This window comes from Trichoderma virens (assembly GCF_000170995.1).
Source record: "Trichoderma virens Gv29-8 chromosome Unknown TRIVIscaffold_79, whole genome shotgun sequence".
Classification (NCBI taxonomy): Eukaryota; Fungi; Ascomycota; class Sordariomycetes; order Hypocreales; family Hypocreaceae; genus Trichoderma; species Trichoderma virens.
In genome coordinates this window covers 1-12242 of record NW_014013670.1, presented here as the reverse complement: position 1 = coordinate 12242, position 12242 = coordinate 1, and the positions used below count along the sequence as shown (strand labels likewise).

The 12242-nt window shown below is 38.9% G+C and overlaps 2 protein-coding genes across 2 annotated transcripts; one reads left to right on the top strand and one right to left on the bottom strand.

Annotated features, from left to right (window-relative positions):
• Positions 1-6531: 6531 nt before the first annotated feature.
• On the bottom strand, positions 6532-8133 carry TRIVIDRAFT_154489 (uncharacterized protein; the record flags this gene model as incomplete). Its single annotated transcript, XM_014099156.1, has 3 exons — positions 6532-7018; positions 7088-7231; positions 7403-8133. 3 exons carry the CDS (start codon positions 8131-8133, stop codon positions 6532-6534), a joined length of 1362 nt encoding a protein of 453 aa, XP_013954631.1.
• Positions 8134-8990: 857 nt separating this feature from the next.
• On the top strand, positions 8991-10368 carry TRIVIDRAFT_223762 (uncharacterized protein; the record flags this gene model as incomplete). Its single annotated transcript, XM_014099155.1, has 5 exons — positions 8991-9023; positions 9158-9473; positions 9549-9710; positions 9783-9869; positions 9935-10368. The coding sequence occupies 5 exons, from the start codon at positions 8991-8993 to the stop codon at positions 10366-10368; spliced, it is 1032 nt and encodes a 343-aa protein (XP_013954630.1).
• Positions 10369-12242: the final 1874 nt, after the last annotated feature.

Below are 12242 nucleotides of genomic sequence, written 5' to 3'. Positions count from 1 at the left end.
TATTAAATCCTTTAAATTAGATCTTTTATTTATTATTATAAATATTTAATTAATAAAAAAACGTAGGTTTAGCAGTAGTAATATTAAAGTTTTTTAAAATTTTTAGTATTTTATATATAAAAAAGGCCTAATATTTAATTAAATCTTTTTTTTATTATTATTAGGCTAAAGTATACTGGCGATATATTATATATATTAATAAATTAAAAAATAATAGGTAATTATATTTAATATAAATAATATAATAAAATTATTTTCAATTAATATATTTAATTATTAATATTATAATTTTATAAAAATATTTTATTTATTAAATTAATAATTATTAAATTTTAATATTTATAAAAATTTAACTACTTATACAGTTATAAATAAAAGTATAATAAGTTAAAACTCTTTTATTATTAATAATCTATAAGTTAAAATTTCTTATAGTTTAAATAGCTGCCCTATTATTATAATAAAACGTTTATAAAAAGCTTAAAAATTCCTTAAATAAATTATATAATGTAAAAAGTAGTAAAACTAAGAATTAATATTCTATAGCTTTTTTAACTTTTTTAGCCTTTTTAGCTTATAGTAATAGCTTTATAATTTCTTTAATTTACAGTAATATTATTATTATATACTTAAGTAATTATAATATTTTTTTAATATAAAGGGGTAGTAGTAATTCCTTAATTTTATTTTTTTATTAAAAAAATATTATATTTTTATTAAATTTATAATATTATAATTACTTTAAGTTATTAAATTTATTATTATTAAAGTTAACTTTAATAGCTAGGGCTTTTACTATTTTTACTACCTTTAGTATATTTAATAAGAAAAAGGTATAAATTTTATTAAAACTAATACTATATAATAGCTTTAATAATAACAGTAAATTAAAAGGATTATTACTTAAGAAGAAATTTATTAATAATATAAAATTTTATAATATTAAAAAATAAGGTTAAAAGGTAAGGCTAATATTATAATATTATTATATATAGTATTATAAAGTATATTATACACTAAGGCGTTATATTATAATTAAATGTAGATTAATAAGACCGGTAGTGTATATATATTAACTTTAGTATAGGCACGGGCCACTACAGTTTAAATAGAAATATACTACGGTACAAATAGGATTGCTCTAAAAATAGTGTCTGCTAAGGGTTTTACTACCTGCAGTAGGTAATAATAGCTGCCCCTAGGTGTAAAAAAGCTGCCCCTAGGTGTAGAAAAGCTGCCCCCAGGTGTAGAAAGCTGCCCCCAGGTGTAGAAAAGCTACCCCTAGGCGTAGAAGAGCTGCGGGGCTGCCCCCAGGTGTAGCTTCTTATAGATTGCTGCTGCATGCGGCTGGACAGCATGCTGGTGGAGACGTTGCAGTGGCTCGACAGCATATCGGCAACCAGCCCAAACGGAGTGCCGTTCGGACGAAAGCAGAAGGAGTCGTCGATGAGCAAGTATCAATCCATCTGGCATCGCTATTTGAGCTTTTGCTGGCGGGCACATAGCGTAGGACGCGAAGAGGCTATCCCAGCGGAAACGCACACTCTTCAAGAGTGCGTTGAAAACACCTAGTAAAAAAATCTGGCGCTAAAATTATAGGGGTAAGATTGCGTTGAAGGATATACCGGGTTTTATTGGCTAGAGCATTAACCCAAGCCCCACAGAGTTGGGTTTATAGATAGCATAGGCATTTTCAATATAGATTGGAAAGGCAAGCATTAACTGGATAAAGCATTTCCATCCCATAGATTAAAAAGACTAGCAGCCCCATTAAATAAACGGAAGAAATACCCATTAAATAAGAAAGGCAAGCTGTATAAGATGTAAAGGGAAACCCCGTGGGCCAGTGGAAGGAAATGCCATTAGATTAAGGCAGGGGAATAGGCCATTAGATAATAAAGGGAAAACCTATTGGATTAGTAGAAGGACAACCCGTTGGATCAGTGGAAGGGGAATAAGCTATTGGATATATTGGTACCTGAAGGCTTCTGTGAGAAAGTTTTAGCATGAATCCCGGGAGATGCCCCTTTTGTTTCAAGGGTGGAACTGTTTAGGCAGCCCGGTACAGTAGTCTCGCTGCCATTGGGCGTCGAATTTCTTGCCTATTTTCTGGTGTTTTCTAGGACGAGCCGAAGGCAAATGCCAGAAATATACCATCGCCTTCTATAAACCTGTAGAGATGTTTTGGATGGTGTATAAGAGTATGAATAGATAAAACAGACACATGGCTATTATGACCAACCTATCCTATTATATCACAGTATATTGTGATTAAAGATAATGAAGCGTTTAGTCTGTAAGTTAATGCAATACTAAAATGATTATATATCTGGAAGTCAAATGTACTCGGTTTAGTATAATCTTCGCTTGCTGCTACATTATATTTCTCAGGCTTTAAGTACCTAATTTACTACTTCACAATAGTCTCATCGGGCAAGCGGAAGGTTAAATGCATAATACAATAATAGTAAGCGCCATACCGGAGCATTATCTTTTCTATAATACCATCAGATAAATAGCAGCCATCCTTAGGTCTAAAAACTCTGTTTCTAGAGATCCGTAAGCTCTACAATCGTTATTACCCTTATGTTGGCATATATTCATATATTCTGCACAGGATCTGTGCCCTACACGATCTTATATAAAGTTTACTCCGAGATATCGATGCCCTAAGATCCCGGTACAGATATGTCGCAAATAGGTAGATATTCAAAAAGCTGGTGGAAAAATACTAAAAGCACCAGTGCGTAGTCTAATCCTAAATGGTTCCGGAGATAAGGACAGTTTCGCCCCCCTTGAGCACTTATTCACCAAGCCCTCGGTACTCTAAATGCATCCATCTTCTTACACTCCTTACAGTATTTACAAACACCGCAAAAACATCTTATTCTTATTGAGACGCCGCTAATACCTAAGTCACAACGTCTCTTCAAGTTCATTAACCAGGTGCAAAGTTAACAGCTTGTTAGATTGTCAAGCCCTATAGCTCTTAATCACTCCAAAATACCTTAAAATCTCTTATTCTAGGATCATTGATTGGGCCCTCAGTTTTAACTATTAAGAAAAAAAAGGCCAAACTTCCACTTAGCCCATCAATGGTGAAAGGACGAGACAGCTACGGCAGTAGCTACTGGAACAGAATGAAGCTACGAGAGATTTACGTTCGAAGTCGGGCTTCTAAGGGGGTGGAAATAATGTCTAGTATCAATTGATTACTTCTCTTCAGGCTACTGTCTATAAATTCCACGTGATGCCAATCATGATCAGCTTCCCAATTCTCATTTCCAGCAGTGAATACTGTCAGCTCTGCCCTAGACCGTCTGACTCACTGGCCACGGCTTTCCTCAGCGCAAGGTAAAAGAGATTCCAAGAGCTGACAACCGGAGATGAGCGGACTTGCTGGATTCTTCCCAAGTAAAATTATGGAGCTATTATTGCTAGGGACGCTTCTCTCTTTCCAAGCCGGCGCAGAGATGGCCATCTCTTGTGGGATCGCAGTGCGCTCAACTTTCGTTAAGAAAATGATATCCGTGATGGCAAACGAGCAACATCCACATGATTCAATGGTTGCGGGTCCGGCACCGAGGTGATGGTGCTGATCTTGGGTGCCTCTTTACCTTCCCTCAACGGATTTGTGCCTTCGTATCTGGCAATGCTCACCTGAAGCTTCGCAGCACGCAATTTGATACGGCGGCCTGCCACCTTAATATTATCGTTGATTAATTAACAAATAGCATTTATTGCTGTTGTTCATGCCAATTTTCTTCTTCACGATCGCTTCGTTGAGTCAACATGTTCTGCAGCCGTTTATGGTTTTGGGGTGTGGCAGCGTGGCAGCGTGGTACCGCGGCAGTCTCCTTTTGCTATGTTATTACCAGACATCAAATAATCTTAATGATATGGTGGGTTCACGTATGCCAGACAGTGCATTTCTATTCTAGCGTGTTGGAATATGTGGAATCTACAGATCATAATTAAGGAAATAGTAAAAATGATTGAAGGAACATGAACACATATGCCTAAAGCAAAACGGCATGCATTTAGCGCAGGCTAGTGTAGCGTGTACAAAATCTTCATTAATTTAGTTCAAGAACCATTAAATTTAAGCTTAATATTTTATATATGCGCATCCATAGCTGGATTGCTTAACGTATTTTCCCTAGATGCAATACAGCATCACCTAACTTGGTTTTATTGCTTCAAAATCTACCCTAGAGGTAGACTACAGGTCATAATTACAGTGCACCTGCTCGGTTATAGGTAATAATTTTGGCGACTAAGGCAGTGCGGGGTGTATCCTTGAAATATTGAGCTACCTTGGTGTGTGTTGGTCGTCATGATTTTGCAACAAAAGTACCACTGTAGCCCCACACTGCACGTAAAGGTCACCCTGTAGAATGCCTGTGAAGCAGCAACAATCTAAAATCTGCATGTTGGTGATGAAGCATCGCGACCAAGCAATTAATTCGACACATGGATAGCCAACCAGTTCACCGCTTTTTAATTTCCAATCTACAACTCGAAATTACATACGAAGAGGCAATTGTGTCAATCTCAGCCTTTGAATCCCACCCTGGACTGGGCCTCGATTGTTTCTACACCCAAGGGATGAAGAAGCCAAATGAACCTAGTTCATATTCTGTAACATGGGCTTTTCCAATTTATAGATTGAAAAGGCAAGCATTAACTAAATAAAGCATTTTCAACCTATAGATTAAAAAGATAGCCAAAGCCTAGGCGACTATGGCCAAAGGAAGTCCTTTCGCTGCCTCTACACTAATCCCCAAGGAGCATAGCTACTGACGGGGAACCTTCCGTCGCAGTTTTAGGAAGATTATGTGGGCATCCCACAGTCTTGTTTTGCATGTCTGCGACTCAAGTCAACAAAGCGAATGGGGCAAGCAGGTGTGCCATGCTGACAGGTCCGATGGTCCAGCCAGCTTCAGAATATGAAATGTCCCTCCTTACGTGAAACTTTTCGCCGAAGGAACAAACACAGTTCAGCGGAAGATTTGGGCAAGCACTCGCCTTACCAAAAGTTCCTCAATGTGTTAGTGAGGTTCCTTTGTCGAAATCATGACATGGGTAGACAGCACTCATGCAACTTTGATCCACTGCGGTCGCATGCTGAGCCGCTGAGTGACAATGCTGGCAATTGGTCAGGAGCTGTAAGCCCTGCAACTAATCAGACTTGAAACAAGGGCTCCGTTCCCACTGCCCTTCAGACCAAACACCCTGTCTTTCGAACTCTCTTCCGTGGCCAACCTGATTCTGTTGCGACAGTCCTAACTTTAGCGACATCGTGGGCGAGGCTAGCGAAAAGCCGTATGAGTCAAGAACTTCATTGTGTGGGGACTGTGACACATTTGATTGTGATGGCGAGATACGTTTCCACGTTGGGTATGCCAGTACAATGACTTCACTCAGTTAGCAGAGTCACAAAATCGAGTCCCAAGGTAGCGCCAGAAACCTACTGGTCTCAATATCGCTCTGAACAGTTACCAAGCTGACCCTGTGAAAGGCTCTCTGTGGTGGATCCTAGTCTTAGTATGGCCTATGGAGATCTGTTATTCGCCGGTAAGCCTGTCGGATATACGTCTTTGACATTGGCAGCCCGCTTTCTGGCTTCCGGGAACTCATCGGCTTTAAATCGCAAGGTAAAGGTACGCTGATGAAATTATCTGGGGCGTGACCAGGCATACACCAGATAACAGGAATCGAACTCTCACGATGAGGATCAATTATGTCCACCATTGCTGAACGCCTCGTGTCAAATCCGAGATGAAAATAGAATACATGAGGATCTAAGTTGAAACTAGAACCAATCAGTTCAATTGTGGCTGGCGCAAGGTGCCCCATCATGATCAACATACTTCGTCCTTTTCCGCTGATTTACACCCCGGTGTGCATAGCTGCATCTCAAGGGCCAATGTCGATCACACGATTGAAATACATAATCATGGTTCTAAATGTTTCGCGGCTTACTGATGTTACACATGGCCATCCATATTTTGGCACTAGTTGAGAAGACGAGCTGGGCTCTGCAATCTCTAAAGATTATAGGATCCGTCTCAGTTCAGAGTAAAAACCACGGAGAGCCTAGAGAGCAAAAAACACAGTAGCTTCTCGCAATTGGATAAAACACTAGATGGGTTGCTTTAGGATGGTCAGACTGCAATACTGCAGAATAGATAAGTACTGTATATACATGCTGTTCTGAAGGCATATAGAGGCCCCGAATCTGGATCTTGGTTCCCAATTATCGGGTGCTAAGATTTGAAATCCGGGAACCTCTCCCTGGGATCCTGAACTTTGCAACCCGCTTTCCCATGGTTTGCTATATTAATATATACTTTACTGTTCATGTCAGTGTATAATCTGTGAAGCCCCCTTTTTCGTCCTAACACTTGATCAGAATAGCGTGGTTAATGCTCACAATTATCGACATCTAAACAAACCACTAGACAGACGCCAGGCACATGCAATTTGCAACCAATGCATCGAACGTCAACCGCTTCCAGATCAACGTTTCTAGGCATCCAAGACCTTCCAACCGCCAACCAGGAGGTTAGTGTAGATCCTGAAAGGATCATATTTGGTCCGAATGTCCTTGAGGCGCCTCAAGTTGGCACTTGGATAGCTCTGGAACACGGGTTGGCCATCTCCTGCGTCGTTCATGTATAAGTAGCCGCCAGCAACGCCATGAGAAGTGATGGTTCCCTCAATCTTGGCAATGGTAGCTTTGGCGAAAGCCCGCACCGTGTCGTCGTCACCAGCGTTCTGCCAGGACAGGTTCTGCACGATCCAGAAGTAGGGGGCATTGTTAGCGTCCACGCCTTGGGGGTTGCTGCCGCCACGACTGCGGCCATTCTCAATGAACCCTTTGGTGACGGGCTGAAAGGTAATGGAAGCAGTCAATCCAGCAATGTCTGCCAGTTGCGAGTTGGCATCTCCGAAAAATGTGTCGTGCACAGTGGAAAGACCTTCACGATTGACCATGAAAGACGCAACACGGAAGCTGTAAAAGTATCAAGTTAGCGCTTGCGTCCATGACACGCGGTTGACTGAAGCGAGAGTCAAAACTTACTCCTGGCGAAGTCCATTGGGCTGCAGTGCGTCAACGGCACTGATATACGTAGCAAGGGCCCCAAACGCGTACTGATCAGCCACAGTCTTGAGCGACGTAAAGTTCTCAAACACGGTAGGAGAATTGGTCAAGGAGTCGTAGAATCTTGATGCCGCGTAAGCAATCATTCCAACGCTGGGGTAACCAACGATTGTAGGGATGATGGCGGCCTTGCTGTCGGCAGATCCGTATTTGCCAAAGTTGTAGACGGCATCGAGGTACTTGTCCTTGTCGGTCTCGTTATACTGCGCGATTCCGATCCAGACGCCGGGAGACGGAACGGTCCTGAGATCAAAACGCGTGACAATAGCGAATGAATTGCCGCCACCTTTCAAAGCCCAATACAGGTCCGAATAGGCATTATCTGCTTTGGCCACCACAATGAGACCGCTGGAGAGGACGGCCTCGTATGCCACGACATTATCAGCAGCGAAGCCGTATTGGCTCGAGTGAAATGAAATGCCGCCTCCCAGCAGCAAACCAGCAACTCCAACATGGCCGACACGACCTCCAACAGCCGTCAGGTTGTAGGGCTGCAGATACGAATAAACGTCCCTCCACCGGTAGGCTGGCCCAACAGAGACGGTAGCATGATCGTGTGACAAAGCGAGAGTGCTTAGGTTGGAATTGGATAGCAACACGCCCGAGCTGCCGATGCTGTTATAGCCTTGGACAGGCATATGACCACCGCTGCGAACCGCGAATTTAGTCGAAGTCAGCGTCAGCGTGGTCACCGCGAAAGAGAGCTGCTGGGCATTTTGAGGCACAAAGACACATGCTGGTGTGTTGTAGGCTGTCGACGACCAGTACTGCGTCTGTGTTTCATACTTGTAGTTGTCGGAGCCCTCAAAAAAGGTATGGTCTGGGTGTGTGAGGCTCAAGAGCTTGCACGCAATTTTTTGAGAACCAGCAATTGCAGAAACAGGACCAGTAGCTGCTGCACATGCACCGTGATGAAGAACGGCGCATGCGAGCAGCCATGCGGCGAGGAGAAATACGCGACCCATTGTATTACAGCTGCAATCCCTCTGAATCTGGGGCGCAGAAGACTGATGGCGGGTTACTCCGAAGGGAAAGAGAGAAAAGGGAAAGGATGGTGAAAGGGTTAGGCTGCACTGGTGTCAACACCTTTCTTTCATGTCAACTCGAGCTGGCGTGGCAGCAACGATGCGACGGCTTCGACGGGATGATCGGAACACATCGTCCTGGGCCCATGAATGACCTTGATGAACTTCATATGAGAAATTTCGAGCCCCCTTGTCTAGACTCCATGCGGCGTAGTTGCCCATCTATCGGAGCGAAGCGCGATACAGCGGCCCTTTGTGGCGTCCGGGATGGTGGAGCTGAGCATGGGACCTGCAGAATATCCAGCAGACAACTGGCTAAAGCTAAATCCTTCGGGTAAGGCTCCATGCGGGAGCAATTGATGGCCTGCAAGTTCAACGCCACCACTCAGAAGTTCTGCCTTCACCTCTCAGCGCTCGTTAGGGTGGTGAGAACTACTGCAAGTACCCCAGCTGGGTTGTCGTTCCAGGCTGCCAGTGCTGTTGGGCGGTGCATTCATCTGCGAGTATTTAACCTAACCACCGGAAAAATTGCCCCGTTTGCAGAGACAGAAAATCGTCTTGCTGCTGGGATCAACCCTTGCCAAGAGGATCGGCCAACACCTCGGCTGTCTTAGAGATAGCTTTTAGGAATTACTGATAGGATGTAAAATGAAAGCTGAAGTCTCGGGAGATAATTGTTGCTCACGCCCACTCCGTCCGCCACAATTATCTCAACAACCACTATTGGGTGTTTGGCGTTTTCGACAATATTGACATTCCGGTTCTTAGACCAGCAACGGACACGCTAGACACCAACCATGGCGTCCATTCCCAATTACACGGAGATGATGGTACGTAGGTTGCTCTTCTGGCCTGTGTAAGGTCTGAACAAGCCTATCGAGGCAAATCTCACCACCGCAATCTCTCTGACTATTTTCCACGTACAAGTTTTGCTGTCTTACTCTGACGCTGACGCTGTTCGCAGGTCCTCATCTGGGTGTTATGGGGCGTTGCAGTTGGCATGACTGCATTCCGAGTTATCTTCCAATGGCGACTTCAGCGACGACTGCACGGAGACGACTATTTCGTCCTCGCGGGCCTTGTAAGCTTAACAGCTTTAACGGCAGTTATCACGAGGATCCTACCACAGTGGTTCCTTATAGCCGAGTACAGCAAAGCCCTCGTGGCAAATCCCAAGACACCTTCGCCCCTACCCGCGGACGAGATGACAGCCCGGAATGTCATGTCGCTGAAGTTAATGTTCAGCCAGATGCTGCTGTTCTGGACAACCCTGTGGGCAGGTATGGTCTCCTCACTAGACTATCGAGGACAGCTATGCCAAACTGCTAATACCGAGACTAATACCAGTGTCATAGCTAAATTCTCCATTCTGTGGTTCATTAGACGGCTCCTTTACGGTTTGCCCAACTACATGCGCTGGTGGTGGAGATGCTTCGCCGCCGTCCTCACCCTCTACTTGGCCTGCATGCTCTCAAACTTTTTGACGTGCTCGCCATTGTACCGATATTGGAGCCCAGGTAGGTCACAAAGGAAATTATCCCTGCATTATTCCACAAGAGACCAAGAACCACCAACTGATGCACTAATAGCTGGCTGCAGCTTACCGGATGACCTGCGGCGGGCCGATGCGTCGATCAAGTTTGCGACGAGTGCCGACATTGTCGCAGACGTATTAAGTATGTGACGCGCAAGATCATCCATAGTACGCAGTTTGACTAACAAACTTTTGCCAACATCACAGCCATGATTCTCCCACTTCACCTCTTGCGAAACTTGACCATCTCGCGACCACACAAGTTCGGGCTGGCCATCCTCTTCTCCCTTGGTGCCATCATCGTCGCCATCGCACTCGTGCGACTTGTTCAAGTCACGAAAGCTACGGGTGACTCAGCGGAGGATCCTACCACAATCGCCAATGGTCCAGTGCTGCTGAGCATGTGGTCGCACATCGAGTCTACCGTATCCATGATCGTAGCCACATTGCCAGCTTTCCGTTTCCTCAGGAAAAGAAACGCCAACACAACGCAAACGACGAACAAATATTCTGTGGCTACAATTGGAGGCACTGGCGGGTCACGATCAAGACCATGGCAACATAGCGAAACCAACGAAGCAACAATACGGGGGAGTGATAGCCAGACGGAGCTGCAACCAGTTCGTAGTAAAACCTCGTAGTTAATGCTCATATCTCTAGTAGAGTTAATTTTCTTACCCCACTTTACCAGGGGTAGAGTTGATTTTTTTTGGTAAGGGTAGAGTTCATTTAACATAAGCAGCCAATCATACTATATTAAAGCTTACATAGGCCCCCTTTTTCTACCTATAAATTAGAAAAAACCTACTTTAAACTCTATACTCTACTGTATCGGTAAATCTTCTTTATAAACTACTACTCTCATCTAAATTAACTGAAATAACGCCCTATTTCACCTTATCTTTAATAATACCTTGAAGAGGTTCCGAAACTAAGGGCTGCGCTTCCCTAATTCTATTAGATTGTAAGTAAAATAATTAATATTACCCCGCTTAAATTCTGTCTAATAGAAAGACTAATATTTTCCCATTAGAAGACTACTTAAGTTTTTTATTTTTATATAGGCTATAAGAAGTAACTATAAGTAAAGGATCTGTTAATATACTTAATTTAGTAAAAAAATTAATAATGTAAATATATATTTTAAACCTGTTTTTTAATAAACTTAAAATATATTTAGTAAATATAAGTTTTATGCTATTAGATAATGTAGCTAAGTTCTTAGTATTACTGAATTAATTAAATAATAAAATATAAAACTATAGTGAAAAACCCTTTAATTTACTTTTAAATTTATAAATTAATAATATATTATGACTTAATACTTTTATAGTTATAATAATAGGCCTACAGGGTAGGTATCCTGAAATAATAAAGGATTAATAGTTTAATTAGTAATAAGGCTTATAAACTTTTAAATAAACTAAAGTAAACCTTTTTTTATTAAAGTAATTAACTTATTTTAAACTAAATAAACTTAAGTAAGCTTTATAATATATATATTATATAATATATTTATTTAAAATAATTAATTAATTATAAATATAATATTTTAATTAAATTTACTAAATATTTTTTATTAAATTATATAATTATTTATATTATTTAAATATTTAATTTAATTTATTTATTAATATAAATTAAAATTAATATTTATTTTTTAAAAATATTAATTTATATTAATTTATAAATTTATAATTTATTATATATTTATAATTTTATTTAAATAATTATTTTAAATTATAAATAATAATTAAATAAAAAATAAACTTTTTTAAAATATATTATTATTTTTATATAATTTTTAAAGAAAATTAATTAAATAAAATAAATATATATATATATATATATATATATATATTATTAAATTTTTAAATTAAAAATTAAAAAAAAATTATATTTAAAAATTTAATTTAAAATATTTATTAAATATATTTAAATAATAATTAAAATTAATAATATAAAAAATATTAAAAATAAAAGAAAAATAAAAAAAAATAAAAAAATAAAAAAATATATCTATTATTAATTATAAAATTAAATAATAATATATTATTAATAATAATAATAATAAATTTAAAAAAATAAATTTTAATATTATTAATATTTATAAATTTATTAAAAAAATATAATTATTATAAAAAAATTTAAAAAAAAATAATAAATTTAATATTTTTAAAAAAAACTATTAAAAAAATAAAGAAATTTAATAAAATTTAAATTAATATTATTAAAATTATATTTTATAATTTTTTTAATTAAACTATTTATTTAAATAATTAATATTTTATATATAAAAATAAAAAAAAAATTAAAAAAAAAAAATAATTAAAAAAAATTATAATTATTATAATAATTTTTAAAAGAAATTAATAAAATTAATAAATTTATTAATAATATATTAATTATTATTATTATTTTTAAAATATTTTAAAAAAAATATTAAATTTTATTTAAAATAATAAAATAATATTTAAAATAATTAAAATATATAAATTTTAATATTTTAAAATTA